Source organism: Ruditapes philippinarum, unplaced genomic scaffold (genome assembly GCF_026571515.1).
Source record: "Ruditapes philippinarum isolate M1 unplaced genomic scaffold, ASM2657151v2 ctg463_1_1_1_1, whole genome shotgun sequence".
Lineage (NCBI taxonomy): Eukaryota > Metazoa > Mollusca > Bivalvia > Venerida > Veneridae > Ruditapes > Ruditapes philippinarum.
In genome coordinates this window covers 260,070-287,605 of record NW_026866611.1, presented here as the reverse complement: position 1 = coordinate 287,605, position 27,536 = coordinate 260,070, and the positions used below count along the sequence as shown (strand labels likewise).

General features: G+C 32.1%; 2 protein-coding genes across 3 annotated transcripts in view; one reads left to right on the top strand and one right to left on the bottom strand.

Annotated features, from left to right (window-relative positions):
• Positions 1–1,463: 1,463 nt before the first annotated feature.
• LOC132733052 (uncharacterized) overlaps positions 1,464–27,536 on the top strand; it is a 46,192-nt gene continuing 20,119 nt past the window's right edge. The window contains exons 1-10 of the mRNA XM_060719632.1: positions 1,464–1,503; positions 10,712–10,797; positions 12,881–12,961; positions 18,046–18,190; positions 19,355–19,446; positions 20,344–22,774; positions 23,281–23,453; positions 24,025–24,220; positions 24,518–24,594; positions 24,973–25,066. Coding sequence (XP_060575615.1) covers positions 10,780–10,797; positions 12,881–12,961; positions 18,046–18,190; positions 19,355–19,446; positions 20,344–22,774; positions 23,281–23,453; positions 24,025–24,220; positions 24,518–24,594; positions 24,973–25,066 — 3,307 coding nt within the window. The 5' untranslated portion in view covers positions 1,464–1,503; positions 10,712–10,779. The remainder of the gene's footprint in view (positions 1,504–10,711; positions 10,798–12,880; positions 12,962–18,045; positions 18,191–19,354; positions 19,447–20,343; positions 22,775–23,280; positions 23,454–24,024; positions 24,221–24,517; positions 24,595–24,972; positions 25,067–27,536) is intronic.
• Positions 8,149–15,750, bottom strand: LOC132733059 (dopamine receptor 4-like). Of its 2 annotated transcripts, none has more exons than XM_060719647.1 (2): positions 15,153–15,750; positions 8,149–10,099 (listed from the first exon to the last, which is right to left on the bottom strand). In XM_060719647.1, exon 2 carries the CDS (start codon positions 10,071–10,073, stop codon positions 8,385–8,387), a length of 1,689 nt encoding a protein of 562 aa, XP_060575630.1. In that variant the 5' UTR covers positions 10,074–10,099; positions 15,153–15,750; the 3' UTR covers positions 8,149–8,384. The 2 variants fall into 2 exon arrangements, with proteins under 2 accessions (XP_060575630.1, XP_060575629.1); XM_060719646.1 differs by having other exon boundaries at positions 8,149–10,248; positions 15,153–15,746.

The following is a 27,536-nucleotide window of genomic DNA, read 5'->3' as shown; positions in this document are numbered from 1 at the left end:
AATTTTATCACAGCTAGATTTTTGGCTACTTTCTGAAATTATTCGTCCGTTACAGATGACCAGTTCCTCAAGTATCAAATTTACTATTTATATCAGAAAATACGTGGTGTCAATTTACAAGTTATCGCAGAAATTAAGGTCTAGCAATATAATTGGCCATTAAAAAAACTGCAAAAAATGCATGGTACCCACAATGAAGTTTCATGATGATAATGTGATGATGTAGTGGCGTATGAACTATACATGGTGAAGACTGTGTGCCATGGGTTTCTTTAAAAACTTTGCATTTGCTATTTCTTAAGCACATTTTCTTTTACTACAGCAAAAATACTGGTACAAGAATAATAGTGTACTACATGTATGTCACAGTATCAATAAAGTCACCGAGATCCGGGGCCATGGTGTGTCTAAACAGACGATCTCAGTCATTAGATCTTAACTTCTTCAAGAAAGTTACCACCTAACATTAAGAGCGCGCTGACACAATGTACTGTAACCCTGTCAACATAAGAATATCTTTCAAAGAAACAATGATATTTGGACAAACACAAGTGTGAAAAGATTTATCAGATCCAAAACAAAGAGATAACTATATCAGGTATCAATACGAAAATAAGACGATGATGACAGCTATATATGTAAGTTGTGTATGCATCAACTATTTTTGATTTCCTTGGTAATTTGTTATCATGAATTCAAATGAATTGTTGCTTATCGTTTTATTTTCTTAAAATGACTTTTTCAACCTGTAAGGTCTAGGTCTCTAGCATCCAGAGTTGGACTAAATTTAAGATAGATAAGCTTAATTGGTTACAGTCAGTTATATCAAAGTGATAAGAAATGTATAAAACCATTGTATAGGAACCGCAAAACAATTTAAGGAGATATAATAATGGTAATGTTTTTTTTATGAGTTGCACTGTATATTACTATAATTGCTTGGTAATGGCAATATTAAATGTGAAGTATATCACGGCTGTAAAGATCCATGCCTCTAGATAAGCCAAATATTAAAAGAAAATAAAACTTGAGAAAATGTACAAAGTTTTGAAGAAAAGTAAAAAAGATTTGACTTGTAATTTGCAATTAAAAGGACTGTTTTTGCAGTAATTATCACCATATTTTTTCTGCGTGACTAACACAGTAAGGGCTACTTTTGCATAATTATCTTGACCTCTTTTTGGTATTGTTCCATGGATTGTATTGTCATTGAAATGTATAAATTTTTTCCTTTTTTAATTCGCAATATTTTTTTTTTACTTTTAAATACATTTTCAAAATTTTCATGAAAATTAGCAGGGATCTGGAGGCATGCTGTTATTTAAGCTATCAGTTGAAATCCGGAGACCGGAGACCGTCGATTAAATGGTTCCCTGAAAAGTGTCAACATCCGGTTCAAATTCCTCACAGTGATTACCTCCCTTGGCAGTACTGATAAGGGGAGATCACTGCGTAGGAGATTGCATCCGGTTGTCTGCTTAGCGCTAAATTTGGAACGAAAATGTACGATAAGTATCAGTCTGACATTCATTGAAACTAAATAGATGATGAGGAAAAATATTTTAACCAGATAATTTGATACAATGCCGTTCTGCCACGTTGTGTCGAAACTTTAAGTTTTTTCTTTGGTATTGGTGCGACTTCAGCTGGAGATCATTGAGTTTCGTCCCAAAACAAAACGTCCCATGTGTGTTAGCACACAGACAGTCACACTGTGTGTGTCAGAATGAAATTCTTCTTCTGTCTTCAGCAAGGGTTTGACTCAATGGAAGACAGATAAGTAGCCCTTTCCCAAAACTTTTTTTTTTTTTTTTGGAAATACATAAATATTTTTGTTTTGATTCTGTCTGTTGGAAAAAACGATTTAATAAAATGCGAATAAACATTTTAAAATTGATATATCTTCCAATTATACTCGGTTCCTATGATATCAAGGGTTCTATGATATCAAGGTATTTAAATTTTCTGTGACTGCTAGTAAAAGCAACACATGATGATGCTAATATTTGTAAAACTTGCACACTAGATTCATTTTCATCTGCCAATAAATTTAATTTGGTGAATAATGAATGTATTTGTGACAAGAAAACTATTTTATAAAACCTTCATATTTGACTACCATTTTCCTTAGTGGTTTTTACACAGTCAGTTAAAATATGTTATTAACACATATACTGACATATAGTCTGTTCATATAGTTTTAATTTTATAGAAAGTTAACTGATGGAAGTTTTCCACAACTTAACTTGAAAGTTTTGACCCATCAATCCTTCCATATCTGCTTTTTTGGGGATTACCTTGATACCGTAGTAACCTCCTCTGAAATGACCCAAAATGGCAGGCATTGAAAATATTCTAAAAAATGTCATTTTTATTGGTTCTTTTGAAATAATTTTATGACAAACAGTTCTGGAAAAGGTTCAATTTTAAGATGGAAGAAAAATCTCATTCATTTATGATATTTATATTTAAATATTTTCCGATAAACGTTAAGTACCTTGATATCATAGAACCCCGGGCTAGTCAATGAAAGAACTAAAGAAGTATTGTTCTTTCTAATTAAAATACATGTAACAAAAACCAATTTTGAACATTTACCCAACATGTGAGAGGCTGACTAAAACACTCAAATATACATGAATGACAAGAACACTGACTCAAATATACTCAAGTATATTATGCAAAATAACTACTGAACAACAAAAAGCATCATTATACATCAACAGTTTCAAGTCTGCTTACATTTTATCTTCACTTAATGAATAGTTAGTAACACAATAAGAAAAAAAAACTTCAAACACTATGCAACTTAAGACAAGTAAACAGTTAAGCCACAGTCCTAATTGTGCAAATACCAACATAATTTAGGTTCACATTATTCATTTTTTTATATGACACCTACTGGGAATGTCTTTCTTGTGGACAGTGATGCATTTCTCACAAACTGGAAGTACAATCCTATACTTTGTTAACAGTTCAGGAATGCACTGTGCTTCTAGCTCAGCACAATGGGCACAAATATCTGGTCATCCAATGTTGGAGGCATAGTAAGGGAACTCCATGTGAGATTGGCATGACATCTGCAGTCGTACATTTTACAAACACTCTCCCTTAATGCAGCGCATCTCCTATGAAAACAGACAGAAGGCTAATTAAGCTTTATGCAATACAGATTTTGCCAAAAATGCAAATATTTTAACATTTTTAATTATACAAACACCATGGGAAATATATAAGAAAGAACAAAGTTAGGTTTCTACTTTCAGTTGATTATTTAAAAACACTTTGACATTACTGTTTCAAGAAAATAAGCTCAGAAATGTGCAATATCAATACTAACCATCAACAGTACTGACTGAAACACAGCTGTAATCAAATTCTCAAGGTTGTGTTCAAGAGATCATGTTTCCCTGACTGTCAATTTATTCTTGGAGTAAATACACCTTTGTGTATCACATTCAGTGCATGGAACAAATAGCCTTGCATTTTGGGCCACTAGAAGACTATTCTTAAAGCCCTGCAATAATGAGAAAATGTGATACCTTTAACATTGAAATGAGTGCTGAAATGGTACCAGTACTAAGGCGGGTGGTACTAAAAACAATAAGATAAGTGCATTTGTTGGTTGAAGAAAATGATTATTAAATAAATACTGGTATTTATAAATGAATGAGTACATACAAGAAACTTAATTGATTTACAAAAACTTTATTTGAAGTCGTTTACATGAGCATTCAATACTAAATTAAGTTTTTAACCATTTTTTTCAATGTCAAAGCATACCGTAGGAACATCTGATTTTTTCGGGTAAAAATCCTTGGCGTCATTCAACAGATCGGCCCTTGTCCAGACCAATCCATACTCGTGGAGGTTATTTTTCAACAATGTAAACCGCAGCCAATATTATTTGTAATAATAACTGTTGACGAGATGATAAAATACTTGTCTTCTTCTAACTTTCGTTTTGCTATCGCAAAATTGTAACGGAAGTGTAAACAATCGACATTTTACCCGGCGGTACTTGATTGGCGATTCACGTGACGCATTATATGCGGGAACCAGAATACTATAGGCGGTTATTTAACGGATATTGGTAAAAATATGCGGCACCAAAAAAAAAAAAAAAAAATGGTCGGCGAGAGCAAATAAAATTTTTTGGAGCGCAGCGATTTTTTAGGGTCGGTCGGGAGACAGCAAACAAAGCTTTTTTTAATTTTGGCCTAAAATGTTATTTTTTTTTTGAAATAATATCCTTAAGGTACTTTATACCGGGAGGTACTTTGTACCAGGAATGTCCAGATATTACAAACAATATCTACATGAACAATTTCATTTGTATGCAAGTGTTTCTTACATTAATTTCATACAAAATATAGCATTTTTTGAAGAAAATTCAAAGTTTTAATAACCCTATTCACATAAATGTGTTTTAAGTATAAAAACCAGTAATATTGCTAATGATTTGGACCCAACAAGATATTTTGAATGTGTGTGCAATGCTTATCAAATTGTTACCCTTTTACTGTGTGATAAATGATAAATATTGAATAGAACTTTAGTATCATTAACAGTAATGGACCATTTACATATGTTTTTAACTTTTTATTGATTGCTTAAAAGTCATTCCTGGTATTAAGTACTTAAAAACAAAGATGGCTGCCACTCATATGAGGTTATTAACAGAACTATCTTTTTGATATATAGATATAATTTCTTTTGGATGATTGTTATTTTCATCAAAAAATGGTACCTTCTACAGAAAATAACTTTTTTATCCTAGATTTTTTCTGTATTAGATGATGGTTTGCCTAATAAGGCTTACACTCCCGGTAGATAGTACAACCAGGATACATTGTCATGAATTTGAACAGAATTTAACACGCCAAAATTGATAAAAAATAATTTACATAATTAAAAAAAGAAAGAAAAAATGACTGGCATCCTCTGTTAAGACTGCATTCCTTTTATCTATCTTCCTTTTCTTACCATTGTTTGTTTGTTTGGATTTTTACGGTACATCAACACATATCGTGCCAAATGCTATAATACTATAAATAGGCTTAAAATGTTATGTAAAACTTTGTAAATGACAATGAAAATGAGCCAATGAGATCCTAGAATACAAGTTTATCTCTTTCAAATAATGATGTTTTTTGATGGAATTGTATTAAAGAGTTCTTTGAGTGAATTTACACAATAAAATCTATTACGGGCCTGTAAAAAATCATGACATTCAAGAAGAAAATGCTTGACAGTAAAATTTTCATTACAAGCTACACAGAAAGGGGCATTGTCATTCGTGTGGAGATAAGAGTGGGTAATTTTAGTGTGTCCAATTCGGCATTGAAGAATAACTGTTTGATCATGGCGGTTTGACATCAAGAGATGGGTTTATATTGCAAAGTTTATTAAAAACGGCATTGTCCCAATTTGCTTTCCATTCAGATGATACGAGTTTATTTATAGCCGGTCTAAAATCACAAACAGGTAACTGTTGATCAATAAGTCAGTTTTTTGAAAATTTAATGATTGTTTAGCTAAAGCATCTACTTTTTCATTTCCTCGTATACCTACATGACTTGGAATCCAATATAATTTAACAGATTTTGTTTAAAGTATATCATGAAATCGTAAAAGAATCTTCCTTATCATGATATTGTCAGATTTTTAATGGATATTAAAACAGAAAGCAAGTCAGAAAATATCACAAATTTATCATGGGTATGCTGTACTATGTATGACAATGCTAAATCTATAGCTTTTGCTTCAGCAGTAAAAATTGATGCATTATCTGGTATAAATGCCATAGAGAAAATCCCCACTTTCAATCAAGGCTAGGTATAGATGTACTAAAAAATAAAGATTACTATTGGTTTTGCTTTTGAAACTGTTAAAATGTAATTGCCTTGGAAATATGAGAACACAACTTTACTCACTAGGCAGCAAATGGGTTTTTATTGCCATGTTGTGTAAATAATTGCTTACATGCAAACATTAAAAGGAATAAACTATGATGTAACTGAGATGTCTTTCCTACATTATTCAACATATTTTCCAGAATTTTATTCTTCTAACGGTAACTTTTGTTGTCTATGTTAATGTGTTAAGTAACACGGAAATATGAGGCACCAGTATAGTCCCTAGGCTATGCAAATAAGAAAACAAATCAGTCTATTTGACTTAAGACATAGTTGTGTTATTATTGTCCCAATTCAGCCCCTGGTTTTTCTTCTTTCAGTTTTACAACATCACAAAAATATAGCCACAATGAGCATACAAGTTATACAGTTTTTGAAGGAATCGTAAATTTTGTTGAAAAATATACTACTATGCATATTTACATGAAAGTAAAGAAAGTGGGGGATATCTGGGGGTGTTTCAGGGCTCTGCTTAGACCAAACTTTTGGGAGAAGTGACTTCTCCCTCAGCTCCCATCAAAGATATAGGGAGAAGTGAAAAGGTGCTTGTTCTGAAAAAATGATGTTTTATCTGTTTACTCAGTAATATTCATTTTAAAATATGTACAGTAATTCAAATGTAGATTTTTTTTTATTTAGTAATATTATTATACGATCTCGGATCATTTTCTGTAAAGAAGAACTCTCAATGTTGCCCCAGACCATGATATTTCTACACAACCGTCGAGTTCGATATATTTTATAATAATGCATGTTTGTAACATTGCTTTTCATTGGACAATCTTGAAGTTTATATAGTCAGCGCCCCCTTAGTCTTTTAGACTTTATGGAGGTCAGCATAACACAGTCACAATAGGTCGGATTGACTCCAAACTTGGTATGCATGCTTTTTTTCAATAACCCAAAGTGCAGTGCACAAGAATCATTACTCTGCACTTCTTATTTTTTGAGTTATTGCCCTTAGTTAATTTTAATTCATACTTTATTTTTGTCCGGCCGTTTCTCCTAAACTATAAAAGCAATGGACTTGAAACATCATAGGATAATAGATCTCATTGAAAAGAAAAGCAGGTCACATAAACCGGTACTCTATACTTCATGATTTTTGAGTTATTGCCCTTTGTTAATTTTCATACTTATTTTTTGTCAATTCTCCTACACTTAAAAAGCTATGGACTTGAAACTTCATATGATGATGGATCTCATTGAAAAGAAGTGCAGTGCACAAGAACTTGTACTCTGCACTTCATGATTTTTAAGTTATTGCCCTTTGTTAATTTTCATACTTAATAGGCTTGTCTAGAGCATAACTCGGTCACTAGAAGTCTGATTGAATCCAAATGTAGTATGCAAGCTTTTTTCATTGACCTGAAGTGCAGAGCGATCCATTTGATCTGTCGGTGTAAAACTTTTCCATGGTATTTTTATTTTTGATAATATAACAGTTTTATTAATTTTGAAGTAACTTTGTTACAATCAGTTCAAATGCCAGTAAAGTAAAGGTTAGTGTATTGCAAGAGCAGTGCTTTTAAATAACCCATATTTAAGAAGAGAATGCCTAACTGACAGCTATACTGTTGACAAGGCGACACATCCGACTCGCAGAGTTCTAGTTTCTTATTGTAAACTCCATTACATTAGAGCCAATCATAAGTATGGCGGGTGTTCCTGATTGGTTGCATGACCACAGACACATCAAATCATTGCTGTAAATAATTGTGATGTGCTAGTATTTTGCTAATCACCGTTTGATCAGCATTTTTAAATGACTTATATAAGCAGGAAAATCACTGCACTGTTATACATGAACCAGATGTACTCCCATAACTGTGCTTTATTTAAAATAAAGCACACTTTTTCTAAAGAAGTGTGCATTATCTTAGATATCTCGCTTTGCGTTATTGTCAATAAAGCATGTTACTGGTGTATAACAGTCGAGGAACATCAAAGAAAAATCACCGCACCATTCGATAAGTTCAAGTTACACCATAAGACGAAAATTTGATTTATTGACAAACACTGTTTGATATGTAAAGATCTGTACGTGCAGTAAGTAAACAGGCATGGTGAAGTTGATTTCATTTTGATGTTCGAACTAGGCGAAGTTCAGAAACTTTAGGTGACTTAGTCATTCAAATTGCATTGTTCTAACATACATGTACAAAGATTTATGTTTCAAGAAAGAGTTCAATTGTAACAAAGTACTAAAATAATAATGTAAACTGACATGTAGTTTGTCATATTTATTTAATGAAACAATATAATTTATATAACACAAACAAATTATAACACAAATTTCTATTGGAAAAATTGTATAAGAATGGTTTTATTCAATTTATTCCTTTTGTACATTTCATTTATGAGTAAAACATGATTAGCAATTCTGGAAATGGTTTGTGCTGTTTGATTTTGATAGAATTATCAATTTTCATTTTTCATATTATTATTACCCAATGTGTTTATGCACTAGTTTTTTGTACAAATGAATTTTGCTTTGACATTTTTCCAAAGAATTTTCAAAGCAGCCTTATATTTTCTATCAGTTGCCATGTAAATGTATGGATTAACTAGAGAATGCATGTAATATAAAACGGCAAGGATGTCCTCGTATACCCAAGGTTCGATACAATGACACGGCACATCAATAACTATTGCAATATTATATGGGGCAAACATCAAAATAAAACAAGCTATGACAATAGTCACTGTTCCGAACAGTTTGCAGTATGGCGATGTCTTCTTGAGTACACTTTTAATACTATCACATTGTCTCAGTTTAGATGAACGTGTGGATTCGCTCCTGTCTCTGGTTTGTGGAATCTCCAAACTTTGCTCTTTACCCTCAGCATTTATTTCATTGTCTTTGTTGAATGCACTTTCAATAGGTTCATTATTGTTATCAGCATTGTCTTGAAACTGGTCAGAAATGATTCCTGTGTCTTTTGAATTTTCTAATTGATCAAATGTATTATTAAGGCCCTTATTTTTAAACTTAACTGAGTTAGATTTTTCAGTAAATTGCACACTGGCTTCAAGGGTTTGTTTATCATGATCAGATGTTGAGCTTTTATTTGGTTGTGAAATGTTGCCATTATTTAATTGCTTTGCATCACATGCTATGGTTTCATTACTCTCTTGCTTTGATTCCAGTTTGGAGTTTTCAGATTCTTTAGAAGTTTTTCTTTCATTGATTTCTGAGGTTTCATTTATACTATAACCTAAGTTTGTCTCTCCATTAAGTTTCAAAGAATTCTTGTGTCTTGTTCGCAGCACATTTTTTTCTGAACTTATTTTACGAAATCCAATAGTTTTAACTTTGGTTTTTGTCTCAGGAGTGCCTATGACAGTGTGTCTACGTGGTCTGGCCCTCTCAGTAGTATGTGTGGATTCTGAATCAGTCTCTGATGTGTTGGATATTGTAATGGTGTGGATCTTTTTTATATGTTTACTAGCTATACATGTTATTCTGGAACTGGTGAAACATAGGATTAGAAATGGTACGAAAAAACTGAATATGACCGACGGAAGAACATAAGCATCTGTCATAACAAATACACAAATATTTGTATTGTTTGGAAGCACTAAAAAGTGATCTTCAAAGTACATGTCTGTTCCAACTTTTGTTAAGATGGAAACCATTGCGAATATAAACACCATTGTCCAAACACCACCTATCATGAGTAAAGCAATTTTTCGTGTCATTTTATCGTAATAATGGATGGAATAAGTTATGTAAATGTATTTGTCTATGGAAACTAGGACTATGGAGTATGCGGATATTGTGCTGAAGGAAATGTCGGCAAACGTGAAAAATTCACATGTAGTTTTACTAAATGGCCACGTCCCATAATACTCCCAGATGGTATTAATTGGTACGACTGTCACCGATATAATCAGGTCAATCACCGCTAAATTCAAAACGAACCAATAGGAAACTTGTTGTCGTAATTTTTTAGTGTAACATATTGCCACTATAGATAATGTGTTTCCAAAGAACATGAAGACGTTTATTATACTCATGAATGTCACAAGAACTGCCTTTATGTCCGTCCACTCTGCATCGTTAATGTCCTTGCGTAAAATGGCAGGATGGTCCTCGAAGACCATTATTTTGCCGTTGTCACTGGTTATAAATCCACTTCCTGATTTAGCCATTTATTCAATTTTTACCATATTGTTCACTGAAAACAATAATATGAAAAATTGTATTGTTTATAGAAAAGGTCCTTTGTAGAAAGCTTTTGTGATCAGTTTAAATGCTTGTATAGTTTGCTGACTGTGACAGTTGTTTCTCAAGCCAGTGAGCATACTATTCCTCATAAATACAAATCTGAAATGTTAAAGAAAACAAATCTGTTGATATTGTGTATTATAAAAGCTTCCAGTAGTTTATTGAGATTTTTTATTTTGTCAATTTAGATTTTTTTTTTTATTATTTAAGGGGATTGTATTTAGTTTTTGTTTATGGAGATCTTTTATGTTCTGACTTTATTTAGAACTCTTTTTTTTATGATTTTATTCACCAACAATTTTTTTTATATTAAAATGATGATTTTCTGGAGCTTTCTTCTGAAATTTTATTTTTATTTCTTTTCATTAAAAGGGGTCTTTTGAATTGATCATCAGAGACTGTATGGATTCATTCTTCACAAACGCACAAAACATAATTTTTTGAAGCCAATTTGAGACCAGTTTTGTACTTATTTCAATTGATTTTAGGTGGCTAGATTTATTTTTTTATCATCAAATAGTTCTACTAGTTAGATTTTTGACAAGTTTTTGATATCTTTCAGGTCTTGAAAATATTTAAAGTAATAAGAAGAATGAACAGGTGTCCAGCCAAAATATACCACATGTAAAAATGGAAAAGCAGTTTGTTGTAAGTATTCCTGTAATTTCTATCTATCAGTTTAAATCAGAACAATATATTTTAATTTTAAGAATTTTAAAATGATTTACTATGAAAAGGAAATTCACTGAGATCCAAAGGCCTAAAAATGTAAAATTTGAAATTCTTACATAGATCAACTGGGGCTCTTAAAACAGAAGCATAAACAAAAATGTTCAAAGAAATTTAATTTACCCAGAATTTAATTGAAAAAAAAAATAAAAAAAAACAAATGTGCCATTCTTAGCTGATTTAATTTAAAAGCGTTTAAAATGCTTTCATTTTAGGGTCAGTCGTAATGGTTATTCTTGATAAAAGAATTGAGCTAATGACCTGAAATTTTGCAGTTAGGTTATTGGCGCAGACCTACATCAAATGTTACGAAAATTAAGAAAATTAATTCCTGTCCGGTAATGTCAATAAACCGTTGTGGAGTCCCTTTAATGACAAAATTCTACATTAATAATTATACAGATTTTTTTTTCAGAAATTACAATTTTTTTCTCTTCTAATTTTAAAAATGCTTATTTCTCAAGAAGCAATTATTATTCTTAGGGTTAGTAAAGAATGAGAATTTGGAGGTATTCAATTTACAGTGGTTTTGAGCTGTAGATATATTTTGTTTTCCATTCTCCTAAAACCTTATTTTTCTTAAAATAATACCATAATTTAGCTCCATTTCTCTTTCCAGAAAGTAACTATGTTGAATGTGTGTTCTCTCCACCTCTTGTTTTTCTATCAGAATGCGTTTTTTGATTGCGTAAGGAGCTTTAAGAAGAATCTTTTGCCTTTCATTTAAATATTTCATTATATAACATTATTAACCCCTGATTTGGAAAAGGTTCTGATTAGTAATATACTTTGGCAAAATGCATTTATTAATTTGATGATTTAATTATAAAATGTGTAACCAATTATATTAGAAAGTGAGATTTTATTTCATTAACCCTTTCACTGCCATAGGGATGGCTTAAGCCGTCCCTGTTATTTTTGGCGTATTTGCCATATGGACGGCTTTAACCGTTTCTTTAATAATAATGATAATAATAATAAATTAATAATAATTATAATAAAAATAATAAAAAATATATACCATCGACAATAATTATTATTATACTAACAGATTTGGAAACATATATAATTATTATGTTACTAATAACAAATAATTATAGTTATATTAATTAATAATATAATAATTTCCAAGAAAACCCTCTGGCAAATCAATAAAACAATAACCCTCTGGCAGCGAAAGGGTTAAAAAGCTATGAAAAATAAAATATAAAAAAAATAAAAAATTCTGATTTCTTGAAAATTTGGCTGTTTTATTATTAGTTTTACCCAGGTAACTCAGATTCTACAGATATGACATCAGTCGTCTGATCATAGTTTGCACTGTTAGCTAATTTTCATTGAAAGGCTATCAAATATTAAATATGCCACATTGCAGAAAAGTTCAGATTTATTACTGGTTTACATACAATCGTAAATTCATATAATTCATTCGGTGCAAAATTAAGTTCATATTTTGTAACACGTGTATATTCAGTGACAATTAAGTTAGAGACAAAATGTCTTAAGAATTATTTCCAGCATTTTCATGATTGAAAATAGTCCTGTTTTAGTTAGTAGTTTAGAAATATTGAACAAGACTAAAATAATCTTATGATTTTTTAAGGCTGAATTTTGGCTGAAATTCTGCCCCATTCCCCGCTTCTGAAAGTATATATTTCCCACTATTTCTGAAAAAAAGAAAATGCCTCCAACAGTTTAAATTTTTTTTTAATTTTTGGGATTCATTTTATAAAATATCACCTTTATTCTTTAGATAGATTTTTTAAGAGTGACAATAAATTTAGTTTGGAAAAACATCCATGATTTTAGGAACTTTCAAAATAGGAGTTAGAATTGTCAGCAAATTTTTTAACTGGAAAAATAGCAATATTTAATTTTTAAAAAAAAATATTTGCTGGTTTATGATAAACCATTAGAATTAAAATAAAAATAGTAACTAAAATTTATTATATATTTTTAAATGGTTTGAATGAAGAAGCTATTTATTTAATTTTTATGACAGATTTTGTACACACATCAGAAACAGAAGAAGGCTAAAACTTGGCATGATGGTGTTCTTAAACACAGTGGGACTGGTACCAAGGTAAATCATATAATACAACTTTAATTGTGATTTATGCATAAATGTGTAAACCCTTCAATAATTCTATGGGTTTCAGCTTTTTTTTTTTACGCAGATTTAAAATTGAGAATTCCAAAGGTTTTCAGAGAATTTTAGTATAGTATAAACTACTAAAGGCGATTCATAATACAAATAATATGTAATTAGAATTTAAAAAACAAACAAAAAAAAACAACAAACAAAAACAACACCTGTTTAATGGCTTGAAATAAAAAATATATATATTTATTTAATTTTACCCATGAAATATGGTGCTATATCAGTCAAATATATTTCATATTTTTAAAAATAAATATGGAATATAAATATGAAAGTGGACGGAGTCAAAAGTCATATTTATTTTAGGGGACTTCTTTCGCCATTTTGTTTGAAAAATCTGATAAATACAAAACAACTTTTTGTTGAATTTAGTTTTGAAAACTATCTAGAATGATAGAAAATGGTCTAACTAAGAAAATAAATCTGAACACCAATATCTTTAATTCATCCATTAACGCTGTAAAGACGTTTGAAAGAGTTGTTTATGTGACGTCACAATGTATTGCTAAATATCGCGTGCAAAACAAGACAATAATTATATTACTGCGCGCTGTACATTTGCAATTGTGTAGCAAGCAATGGTATTCGTAACCATTTTTCTTTGATAATGAAATTAAATAAAAAGGTTCGTTTTTCGTGAAATATGGTATATATTTTCACTCAACATGATAAATTGCCACATATTTAACTCAAACGAAAAAATATCCTCTTATTATATAAAAGAATTTCTTCTCCTTTTACTGTTGGAATTGAGTTTTAGTACTAGAATTAATTTTGATAGATGATGTAATTTGAAGAAAACAGGGTAGTAACTGCTATTTAATACTTAGATAAGCGTTTTCATTCTCCCATCTTTTCCTTGATATGATATTGTGTTAATGGAATCATTCAATAAAACCCCTAATGTCCTATTATTTTCATTTCTCAAAAAAAAATTTATTTTTTTGATGTTCTGGTTTAAAAAAAGTACTCATTAGACATTTAGCCGGACCATGTTTTGCTTCTTTTGCTCATTGGCAATTAGTTAAAGTGATGCAGTATTTTGTATGGAAATTAAAATACCACTTTGTTTACAATTTGCTACCCTTTATGACAGATTATTTCACATTATTTGCTATTTACTCCTGATGATTAACATCTTTTTATGCTAAAACATTATTAAACACATTCTTGCCCAATAATAATTATTTCTCTGGCATAATTTTTTACATTGAAAGAAAATCAAATGTTTTTCCTATATTTGTTAATTTTGTAAGCATACTGCTTATTAATTGATAGTGAATAGCTTTGATCGTAAAGAAATACCAGTATGAAATAAGAAAACAGATTTTTGTGATATGATCTTATGATCTTGATATGAAATTAAAAAATCTTTTCAACCTGTCATTTAGACAATATTACAATTGAACTTCAGAATAATGTATTTCTAGAATCTAAAAAATGTAAACATGTTTACAATTTAAAGGGCAACTTTTTTTATGTTATATGCAAAGTCAGGGTGAACTTTATTTAGTATCTTTATAAGCATGTTAAAGCTGCATGCCTAAAGATGCGCTACACATTTCAAGAAAATCAACTATGAGAAAAATAAACAGAGGTTTTAAGAAAAGTAAAAAAATATGCACAATTCAAGTAATGATTTTTATGTTATATGCAATGAATGACTTATTTTGCTGTATTTATTACCATATTTCTACTTTTTGACTAGCATTGTAAGGGCTATTTTTGCATATTTTGACCTTAATTTGGTAATTGAATTGAATTAAAAGTGCTGTTTGCAATGTGTTAATTTTTTTGTTCACTTGACATTATTATATTTTTTTAATTCATTTTCAATATTATCATGAAAATAAACATGAATCAAGAGGCATGCAGCTGCATATTTTGACAAATTGTATGTACATGTAATGCATGTTGATAATAAGTTTATTATGCTAACTATAAATAAGTCATATTTGTTAACTTAAACTTTGTTAAAATTAACTTAAAATATTTTTTAAATTTAAACAAATTTTTAAAACTTTTATGAAATTTAACATTTAATCTGCACGCTGCTTTAAAATAAATTTTATTAAAAATTTTTGTTTCCAGAATATCTGACGATAGTACTTACATCATTTTAGTCCTGTAATTTTATTCCAAATGTAGCATGTGCTCAGAAGTATTACACACATGTATATTTATCACCTTGGCACTTGAGAAAAAAATATTTGATCTTTCTCTATTAGACGTGATGTTTCAAAATGTAAAGTTATAAAAACGACTCGGTTGACGTTAGTACACACACAGTAGTATCTGACTCATATACGTCACATGTTAGGTTTTTAAAACTAAAATCTCGTCGAAATACTTAAAACTGCCAATATGTTGACACACTATCAGTGTTTTACTGCCCAGTTTTGGTCATTGACATCGACTCCGTACAAAAGAGTGATCAAACGTATATTTGTTTGTTTACTCTTTGAAGTCTTACGAAGAAAAACCAAAAAAACCAGTCCAAGGGTGATATGCCGACCCCTTGTGGAGTGGAGATGTTGGTGAGCTAGTACATAGGTGCCTTTAGAAGTCGGTGAAATATTACACCGAAATAAGAAAAACTCCCGATAGGGAATGCGTTTTAAGCTGTAGATTAAAGAACAGATTATTTATTATCAATGTCGAATCACAAAGATATGATCTTAATTTTGAACATTGTTTTATGATGTGCAAATAATGAATCTCTTTGAGCTGTGCTTAGTTTTATTGTAGCTGTCTTTTAATTTTCAGTGTACGGCTAAAAATAGGATTATTGCATGCAATAAATTATTTAAAATTAGGTTGTTTATCAGTGAAAAAGTTATAAAAATGAATTTGTAGCGATAAAATGTCATAATTTATTGCTGCACTGTATTTGTACTTTTATGATTGAAGGTTTTAGTCATATACAGTGTTAAGTCAGAGTAATATTTGTGTCAAGAAGCTAGATCATATACATTGTTTACAATTTTTCTATCAGCAAGATAATAGTTTTATGCCTCTACCACTTATACTTGTTTTGCCTTTAATTCCAAAAGTATAACTGTTAGAGTCACGAAACTTTCTAAGAATAGTTGTCAGCATAATGAACTTAATAACCTGGTTATTTTGACATACATTTATTGAAGGTCAACAGAATTACAATGTATGGGCTCTGATTACTTGGAAAGTATAACTGCTAGATTCATAAAAATTTCTGAAAATAATTGTCAGCATGTGAACTTCTTGACCTTGTTTTTTTTAAGCAAATTTATTGAAGATCGGCAGAGTTATTGCTCCTAAATAATTAACTCTAAAAGTATAATGCTAGAGTCATGAAACTTTCTCAGAATATCTGTGTCCATGTGAATTTTAGCACCTTAGTAATTTTTCAACAAATTCTTTGGAGATAAGCAGAGTTTTGGCCCTTGATTCAGCAAAAGTAAGCATATTCAGACTTTCGCCATGTGTAACTCAAAAAGTATAATTGCTATGTTTTAATGCAATAATTGTACAGATTTTTTAAGTCAAAGTAGTGTTATGTGGGGGCATTTTGTCCTGTGTCCTATGGACACAATTCTAGTTCCCCCCCTTCAAAGAATGGGGGATTATTTTGCTTTGCATATGTCTGTCTGTCGGTCCATCGGTCTGTCGGTCCTTAGACCAAATGGTTTCCGAGTGTTAACTAAAGAATGCTTAGGCCTAGCAAATGACCCCTATTGATTTTGGGTTCAAGGTGTCAAAGGTCAAGGTCACATTGAACTTGTAGGTAAAAACGGTTTCCGATCACTAATGATAGAAGGCCTAGGAACTTTAAACTTGGTATGATGATTGTTCATGACCAGCGGATGAACCCTATTGATTTTGGGGTCAAGAGGTCAAAGGTCAAGGTCACATTGACCTTGTAGGTAAAAATGGTTTCCGATCAATAACTAAAGAACACTTAGGCCTAGGAACTTCAAACTTGGTTTGAAGATTGTTCATGACTAGCAAATGACCCCTATTGATTTTGGGGTCAAGAGGTCAAGGTCACATTGACCTTGTAGGTAAAAACGGTTTCCGATCAATAACAATAGAAGTCTCGGGCCTAGGAACTTCAAACTTGGTATGATGATTGTTCATGACCAGCGGATGAACCCTATTGATTTTGGGGTCAAGAGGTCAAAGGTCAAGGTCACATTGACCTTGTAGGTAAAAATGGTTTCCGATCAATAACTAAAGAACACTTAGGCCTAGGAACTTCAAACTTGGTTTGAAGATTGTTCATGACTAGCAAATGACCCCTATTGATTTTGGGGTCAAGAGGTCAAGGTCACATTGACCTTGTAGGTAAAAACGGTTTCCGATCAATAACAATAGAAGTCTCGGGCCTAGGAACTTCAAACTTGGTATGATGATTGTTCATGACCAGCAGATGAACCCTATTGATTTTGGGGTCAAGGGGTCAAAGGTCAAGTTCACATTGACCTTGTAGGTAAAAAACCGGTTTCCAATCAATAACTAGAACACTTAGGCCTAGGAACTTAAAACTTGATTTGATGATTGTTCATGACCAGCAGATGACCCCTGTTGATTTTGGGGTCAAAGGTCAAGGTCACATGGACCATGTAGGTACCAGTATTTAACCCTTATTGATATTTTTGTCACTAGGTCAAAAGTCAGTCATAATAAATTGATCACATGACTATTTGGCTGCCGATAGGGCGCATACATATTTTACAAACATATCTTGTTTTATATTAGTATTGAAAACTTCCAATGGTCATTCGCACTGTACCTCTGCTCTGGCTTGTACAACAGAGAAACTGAAGGCAACTAGTACTGTTAAACTGCTTGACAGCATGCCAAGGAACAATGCGGTGGCTGAACTGTGCTCTGGTTAAATCATTGTGGCTTACTGCCGTGATCAGGACAGTAAACTACCACCACCACCATTACCACAAAATGAGAGTAATTTGATGATTCTACTTTGAGAATAAAGTTTGTTCACCTATATTTAATGAACATTGCAGGCTGTGTTATATGATGAGAAAGGGTGTAGACTGGACAGTATCCATATGAAAGTGGAAGATATTAAACTTGGTGAACAGTTGGAAAGTGACAGATACTATATCCTGGTTGAAGAGGTGAAAGCTGAAGGCAGTAATGCTCAGACAGGTGAGACTAATGGGGCGTGCTTGAGTTGTGAGGGATGTTGCTTTTTTCATTATCCCTCATGTACTGACTCAATCAAACCTAGTCTGCAATGTTCATGTGATTTTGCTGATCTTAATGCTTCCAAGGGATAATTTTTTCCAGATATTTATAAACTGATACTTAATGAAAGTTACTTTATTTCTTATTAAAAAGATGATGATTTCTTGAATTGTATAATGTAAATTTCCCTTGTTTGTAAATTTCTACATATGAGTTAAATTTTCAAATTTAAAGCACAAAAAGTGTATCAAACATGTATATTTATGCAGGGGATTCAAAAGATGTGAAAAGTTATTATGTCTCCCCCACCTCGGGGGGGAGACATATTGTTTTTGCCCTGTCCGTCCGTCAGTCCGTCAGTCCATTCTTCGTTTCCGGACGATAACTAGAGTTCCTTTTGACCTACAGCCCTCAAACTTCATAGGATGATTGGTCTTATAGAGCTGATGATCCCTATTGTTTTTGGGGTCAGTAGGTCAAAGGTCAAGGTCACACTGACCGTTGGTCAATTTCTCGTTTCCGGATGATAACTAGAGTTCCTTTAGACGTACAGACCTCAAACTTCATAGGATGATTGGTCTTATTGAGCAGATGATCCCTATTGTTTTTGGGGTCAGTAGTTCAAAGGTCAAGGTCACAGTGACCGTTGGTCAATTTCTCGTTTCCGGATGATAACTAGAGTTCCTTTTGACCTACAGCCCTCAAACTTCATAGGATGATTGGTCTTATAGAGCAGATGATCCCTATTGTTTTTGGGGTCAGTAGGTCAAAGGTCAAGGTCACAGTGACCGTTGGTCAATTTCTCATTTCCGGATGATAACTAGAGTTCCTTTTGACCTACAACCCTCAAACTTCATAGGAAGCATCTTCTCATACAACCTTAACAATAGAAACCATCCATAGACAGCCTTCATTGAAGTGACTACCGGGTATTTACATTATCTTATCTCCATTTCCATTCCTGTTTCCATTCACAGTTATTCTCAGCAGTGGGGGAGACATGCGCTTTTTTACAAAAGCATCCTCTAGTTTAGATATATATTTGCTATTATTAATGTACTGGAAATTGAGTTCTTTGAAATGAATTTGTTAGAATTATGTGATGATTTTTTTTGTCATTTATAGAGACCATCTCAAACCAGTTAGAGAGTGTCCAAAATACAACACAACCATCAATTCCCCGTGCTAGATGTCCAGGGCTGAAGAGGAAGAAGTCTGTAAGTATTTGGGATGTATTAAAAGGCTTATAATTTTCAGTTATATGAGCCGCGCCATGACAAAACCAACATATTGCGTTTGCGACCAGCATGGATCCAGATCCGCGCAGTCTGATCAGGATCCACCCTGTTCACTTACAAACCCTATAACAAGTAGAGAAACTGATAGCGAACAGCATGGATCCTGATCAGACTGTGCGGATGCGCAGGCTGGTCTGGATCCATGCTGGTTGCAAACGCAATATGTTGGTTTTGGCATGACGCGGCTCATTTGTAATTTAGGGCAACATCCTATGACTTTCAAATAAGCAATAATTTTAATGTGAACAAAGCTTCAACTTTTAATCAATTGTTAGGAAAATTATGAATGATTAAATTAAAGGGGTATCTGCTTTTTTTGTTCAGATGGAGGTATTTTAATGAATCAAGTGAGTTGGGAAAAGACTTTTCAATTTGTTTAGAAATTTGGCAAGAGCTAATGTTTGGCCTTTTTTAACACACACAAAAAATCACTGATCATTATCATAAAATATTATATAAAACTATGAATCAAGGATTAAAATTATTAAAGAATTGTAGAGCAGAATACTATTTGCATTTTATTGAACTGTTTCTAGAGTTATACTGATTTTAAATTTAAGAATTGCTTGGCGTGTGGTTCAAACCCCCAGTCAGTGGCAATTCATTGTTTCCTTGAGCAAGAAACTTTCCAATTATTGCTTAGTACTTGTTAGTTCCACCCATGTTCCAGGAACAAATTTAAGAGTGTTTCAATAAGCATATAGCGTCCAACACAATCAAACTAAAATAAATTTGTATAAACTAAACTTAAAGTTTAAGATGTCTCTGAATATATCATGTTCTCCTTGTTTGACCTATGCTTGCTTTGTTTTTCAGGGATTCATGCCACCTAGACTGGTTAAACAAGTTTGTTTAGAAAACTCTCCCAACAATGAAGTACTGTCAGGAGTGCCCAGTGCTGATACATCTATTGCTCCCCTATATCACAGTAATGCAGGTACAAGGGTACCTTTTTTACCACACCAGTCACACAACATTGGTAACAGTAATGTTCAAATTACAGAAAATGATTCAGAAAAAAATACTCTGTTCCAGAATAAGTCTGCAGATAACAGTCACAGAAATGTGTTCAATTTGTATTCTAGATATAGTAAACTTGATAACACTAGTGGGAGTAACAATTCAAGTCAAGAGTTGTCAAGTAATGGAGGAAATCAAAAACTGTTATCCCCTTGGTCTGTTTATGGTTCCAAAAACAGCAGCCCATCGCTTAATATTGGTGACAGTTTGTCTAGATCAATGTTTGGAAGTCAGGGATCAGATTGCAGTGCTTATTCATATGAAGATAAAGATTCAAATAAACTTCTTGACAAATTTGTTGACGATAAGGTTGGCAAATCATTCATAACAGAAACTACAGAGACTAAACAAACTAATCCTTTACATGGGATGAACTGTTCAAGTAACAAGCCTCAATTCTGTAATGACATATTACATCCAAAAGAAGCACCATATAAGATGGGAGAAGGGTGTAGTGTTATGAATAATGAGGAAACTGGCCAAGGTAAAAGAAACATTTCACAGATAATGAATCTACTGAAAAAGAAACCATTGGGTGAAAATAATTTGGAATCCAGTTTAACTCATTCTGTAAAAGTTGTTGAAGAACAGCCAGTTACAAAAAATAAATTCAGAGACACTACTCGAGATGTTAAACTTTCAAATATATTGGTAGATAAAAGTAAAAATGTTATTGAACAAAAGGATCACCAACAAAAGTTTAAATCTAAAAATTCTTTAAATGAGGTTAAAGCAGATAATGAAGTGCAGCATATATCAGATGAGATACATCTTTGTTCTGACAAGGTAGCAGAAATTAGTAATGTTGTATCAGGTGACAATATAAAATCTAATAAGGATATACAAAACCAAGACCCCGAGAAACAAACTCTTTGCCTTGGAGGACAGAGTTTACTTGAAGAGAATGAAGAAAGTGACAATGATGATGAATTGATGGGTAGTTTTCACATTAACTTCTCTCCACTCTCACATGTTACTAATACTGATGATGAAAATGAAGTAAATGATTGTACCAGTAAAGAGCAAAATGACATTGATATTGACTGTGATAGTGGGCAGATTGAAGAAAAGTATGAAGAAAATGTTACAGATAAAGTGGACAGTGTTGATTATGATGGATGTGCCACAAATGAAAATGATGGTGATAGTTTAGAACATTGTAATGATTACATTTTATGTGATACTGGTGACTCAAAAAATGGTCAGAACAGAAATATGAATGCAAACACTGCCAGTATTTGTAATGTTTTAAGAAAACCGAACATCAATAAAGAAAGTCCTGTTATAGATACTGGCACAGAAAATTGTGTTCTAAAAGGTTTAGAAAAGACTAAAGATATTCTACATGACATGGATATGGAAAACAATGTACTTGAGCATGATGAAGAGAAACAAAATATTGTGAGTGAAAGAAAAGTTGAAAAAGGTGTAAATGGCATTGATACAAACTGTAGTGAAAATTTTGACACATTTGAAGAGGGAACTGACTTTATAAAGACTGATGTCAATAGTTTAGACACTTTTGTTTCTAATGAATGTGATATGAAAGAAAATTCTGATAAAGACACATTTCAAGCTAAGGTAATAAAATCAAAATTAGATAATCTTTCAGATAATGTAAGAGTCTCATTAGATGCAGGCAAACAAGTGTTAGATAACAACAATGATAATTTTGAAGGTGATAATATAATGAAAGACATATGTGATAATGATTGCAATGGAGCAGATATAGTTGATGATGCTGAGCTGGCTGATCAGTCTGTAGATAATAATGCTAGTCAGTATTCCAGAACAACTAGTCAAGATACAATGGATTTTAGTTGTGATACTTTAGATAGTGATGATCCAAATTATCATGGTATTCAAACTCAGCATCTTGGCAGGTTAATTCCCTCCTCTGGATTTAGTAAAGGCTTAACAGTTGATGATATACAGAAAGGAAACAAGCCTCAGAATAGATTGAATACTACCACATACAATGAAAATATGAATTGTTCTCCTGCACATACAGTAAACTCAATGAGTATGTATGGAAATAAAATTGGTAACTCAGGTACATCTTCAGGGGCCTTTCATCAACATAAGGAACCAATGGCTGTCAGTAACGTGAACAATGCATTGAGATGTCAGAACTCTAATCAGTTTGATAGGAGGAAGAACTCATGGTCAGATAGTAGGAATATTTCACCAGACACTGTAAAGTTGACAGCCCCTTCATTGATCACAGGTAATTACCCAACTTGTTAATTCATAAAGTAAGTGTTAAACCTTAATCTGCTTGAATCAAAAGTTATAAGCCTTTGTCCACCAGCATAGAGCCAGGACAGCCTGCACTATTGTGCAGTCTGACCAGGCTCTATACTGTTGGCAGCTCAGTTTTGGTATTTTGATGATGTAATCAATTAAACTTCGAATGGAGTGCTCTAAGTTCAAAGCTGGGCAAGTCAATTCCACAAATTTACCATGTGAAGTTTTAATATTCATGATTGCTTTTCAATATCTTTTAATTTTATTATCAGTTTTAGAGAGTTTTAATCCGCGCGGTCTGATCAGGATCCATGCTGTTCGCTATCAGTTTCTCTACTTGTTATAGGGTTTGTACGCAAACAGCACGGATCCTTATCAGACTGCACAGATGCGCAAGCTGGTCTGGATCCATGCTGGCCGCAAACGCATTACGTTGGTTTTGTCATGACGCAGCTCAATTGTTTGTAATATTGTACATATTTTAAGGTGTGGAAGATCTAGATAGTGAAGATCCTCTAGGGAACACACATGATGTACCGGCTCCTCCCCATCCTAGCAAACTGATTCAGAGACATGTTAAAAGAAAGGCAGATGTTTGTGATACATTACAGAATAGACAATCTGAAGAAATAAATAAACTAAATCATGATGCACATTCTGTAAGTTAGTGTATAGTGTTTTAATGTTTGAACAAAAATTTGTCATTAAATATGCTTTTTTTTTTAAAATGAATATTGATGAGAGTAATGTTCACTTGTGAATACATAGCCTATTAGAAAATCATTTCCTGAAAATACACTGTTGACTGTAGCATATGACAGCCATAAAAGTTTAATTGTGAAAAAAAATAGTTAAAGACAGAGTTTTTCTATTGATTTGATCCCGAGTTTGGAAAAAAAAATTTGAAAGGAAAGATCAACATGGGTGAGCAACATTCACTAAATGCAGACCTCCCTTCCCCCGACATTTCCAAGCCACACAGGATGGTATTTAAAGGCACCCATCAGGGCAATAATCAAAATGGAGGGCACAAGAGCATAGCCAGGATGTGGTGAATCAAATCTTGTTTGCTCATATGTATTTGTCTTTGGTTTTTAAGGAAGCATTTTCTTAAAAGCACAATAAAAAGAGATATTTACTAAAGGTTGAATCTTTCAGACTAGAATGAATTACTTAAAACTTGTAAGCTCACATATTAATAATTATTGATATTAACTTGTATTCTTATAGATGGACTCGCATTTTGGTGGTTATGGTACACATGGCATATCATCAGCTGTTGTTTCTAGGCAACATCTAAATCATCCTGAAGATAGAGCATGTTCTAGTCAATACAATGCTGTATATCACACACCTGGTGAAAGTCCATCTCTCAATGAAGATTTAAACCAATACAGGTCACCTTTCCAGCAACTGTCTGATTCAGGTATTGTTAATTTGTTTCACCAGGTTTTCACTTTTGAAAATCTTTGTTATAAGATTGATGCATTTATCAGTTAATAAATTATGTACAGGTTACTTTTATATCTTTGAATCTACGTCCTGTATCTTCAAATGAAATGAAATGGCTCAACATTTCCAAGAAATTCAAGTTTAAGTTTAAGTTTTGTACTGTTTGTGAAATCAGATATCCATATATGTATGGTGTTCAAGGTATTTAACATGTATGATGGAAAGGGCAGAAAAGTATATTTGATATAGATGATACTTGTTTTATTTGCAGATTTAAGCTTTCAGTCTTCACCAAATTTCTACATTGACTGGCAAAACAATAAACCTCAAATTTGCCAACAAGGAAAAGTAAGAACCTAGCTGTTGCTGTTTTACACAATTTCTTTTGAAAATAAAGTTAAACACAGCATACAGAATATTTCCTTTTGCATACTGTGAATTCACCTTTGTGAGCATGAAAATTACATGTTTTTATCAAAGATGACATTTTTTTTGTGTTGATTTGTGAATTGTCCTATTTTGCAAAAAGTAAAATGCAATGAAATGAATTTTATTGGATCTTAAATTTGTGGATTAACATATCAAAAGTTATTGGCCAACGAATGAGAATGATTATACAGATAATTAGCTGATTGTATTGTAAAAGATGATTTGATCCCTGAACTATTTTGTGTTAGACATCATATCAAATTGTTTTCTGTTATCTGTAAAATATTGTTTGTTAAGGTGTGTGATGCTGAGTCAACTATTGATGTTAATGAGGCCCCGGTTGACGCATCTACACGAGGTATGACTGAGAGGTCATCGCCACTTATTACAGGTACTTTACTATTTTATAGCTACAATATCTGTTGCTGAGAGGGTGTAAAACTTTTAAATCTGTGAAATGTACTTTTAAAATTGCAAAATACTGTATAACCATGTTGAATTTGTATGCTTAAAACAACAGAAGAAAGTTTAAAAAAATTTTTTTTTTGAATTTCCTTTTAATGCACAAAAACTGAATTAAATTTTCCCTTACAAAATATTCAACTGTTATTTTTAGTAAGTTTAACAGTTATTTGGATGCATGCACCACCAGTTTGATTGGATATCATTTGTGAAATTAAGGTATAATTTTTATAAAGATACAAACATATTGTGACAATAACGGACATCCTAATATTTCTTTATACCCTTTGAATATGTACCAGCCCCTTTTTACTTAGGTTTTTTTTCTCAGAGACAAATGATAGCAGTGAGTCTATATAATAAAGCAACCACCAGGGTTTTCATAATTAACAGATTGGCGATCCATATCATTGGTTGAAATGCTATTAAAATTGGTTGTATTTTCAGCCTGTAGTTTATAATGTTCCCATTGACCCTTGGCCAATCAATTGTTTTCATTTGCACATCTGTTGCCTCAGATAAAAAATGAAAATCCTGAGTCACCACAGTGCAGTCTTACTAGACTAGCTTTTCAGGTGTTTGATTTTAAATTTTATTTTAAGAGCCCTATACACATGTAGTTAACAATGAACAGTATTAAGTTCCAAGCTGGACAAGTCCATTATATCAATTTAGGTGATATGGTAAAATATATGTTAAGAATAAATTATTGGCATTTGTATTTTCTTATTATATGTGTAACTCCATGGTTTGGGAGAAAAAAATGGAAATATTTTATACATGTTATTCCTAGTGGTATTTATGTTTTCTCAAAATTGTAAAAATTGATGTTTTCTGAAAATGGTAAAAGGACATGTATATGATTGTAGTATTTTCTTTTTATATGTATAATTTCCATAGTTACGGGGGAAAAATGGAAATATTTTACAAATGTTATTTCCCAGTGGTATTAATGTTTTTCTCAAAATGGTAAAAAAGGACAGGACATGTATATGATTAAACAAACAAGTTGTATACCTGTAGGCGAAACTAGCAACCCAGCACTGTAAATTGTCATGATAAATACAGAAATGTAGTTAAAGATTATAAATTTTACAATGATTTATTTGTAATGTTAAAGTCTTTGTAGAGGCTGAATTTATGGCTGTTTATCCTCTATGTAAACATGTGTTATCTGAAAGTAATATATACATCAGACTACTAGTTTCAGATGGCCTTTGATTATCTTATATATGGATTAAGCTCTCTTTTGATATGTTTTCATTATTAGTCTTAAATCTAAGAACAAAGGAGGAAATTCAGACTTAATTAGAATTGTGCAAATTTACAAGTTTGGTACATAAATTTGTCTTTATTTTTTTCTCTTTTTAAGTTGAAGTGTGTTTTTTAATCAAAGTAAAAAATGCTTTGAAAAGTAAAAAAAAATTCAGTCGCAGAAGTAGAGTCAAATTGTATTACTTTTGTCATAAAACATTTAGATTACTGATCAAAGAGAACGCACATGTTCACATGTTCATCCAATAAAGTTTATTAACTTTAATATAGAAAAAAGAAGATATTGAAAACTTTGTTAAAATATTTTTTGTTTATAATTTTGCATTAAAAGTTAAAACTTACTAACTTGTTATGCCCCCACAAAGTGGGGAGCATATAGAATTGCACTTGTCCGTCCGTACGTCCGTCAGTCTGTACGTCAGTCCTTACGTCCCAAAATCTTGTGAATGCAACTCCTCTTAAACCCGATGGCAGATTTTGCTTAAACTTCCAGGGATGAACAACCTTAATGTGTAGATGGTAGTAAAGGAAGGAATTTTCGCTGCGACCAAATTTAACAGAATTATGGCACTTTGTTGATTTTTTCACTTTATACTATGTAGAAATTTTGTGAACGCAACTCCTCTTAAACCCGATGGCAGATTTTGCTTTAACTTCCAGGGATGAACAACCTTAATGTGTGGATGGAAGTAAAGGAAGGAATTTTTGCTGCGACCAATTATGGCCCTTGTTGATTTTTTCACTATATACCATATAGAAATTTTGTGAACGCAACTCCTCTTAAACCGGATGGCAGATTTTAATAAAAATCTTACATACAGATATGCATGCTCTTGTTAACGAGCACATCTGCACAGTGGGGGCATCCGTGTCCTTTGGACACAGTTCTAGTTTTTTGATATATAGACCATTTTCATTGCATTTCTTATTGTTTGGTCAGTTTTCGAATCTTTACTTATTTGGTAACTGAAAAATTAATTTATATTATATAAAGGGCCAGTTACACAGACGGTCAGTCCCCAATCGATCTTTTCTGGTTTTCTGTGTAAACGGCCATCGGTGACAGAAAGCAAACTCAAACGGGGTTGGATCGGTGATGAAAATGCTGAAATACTATCAGTTTT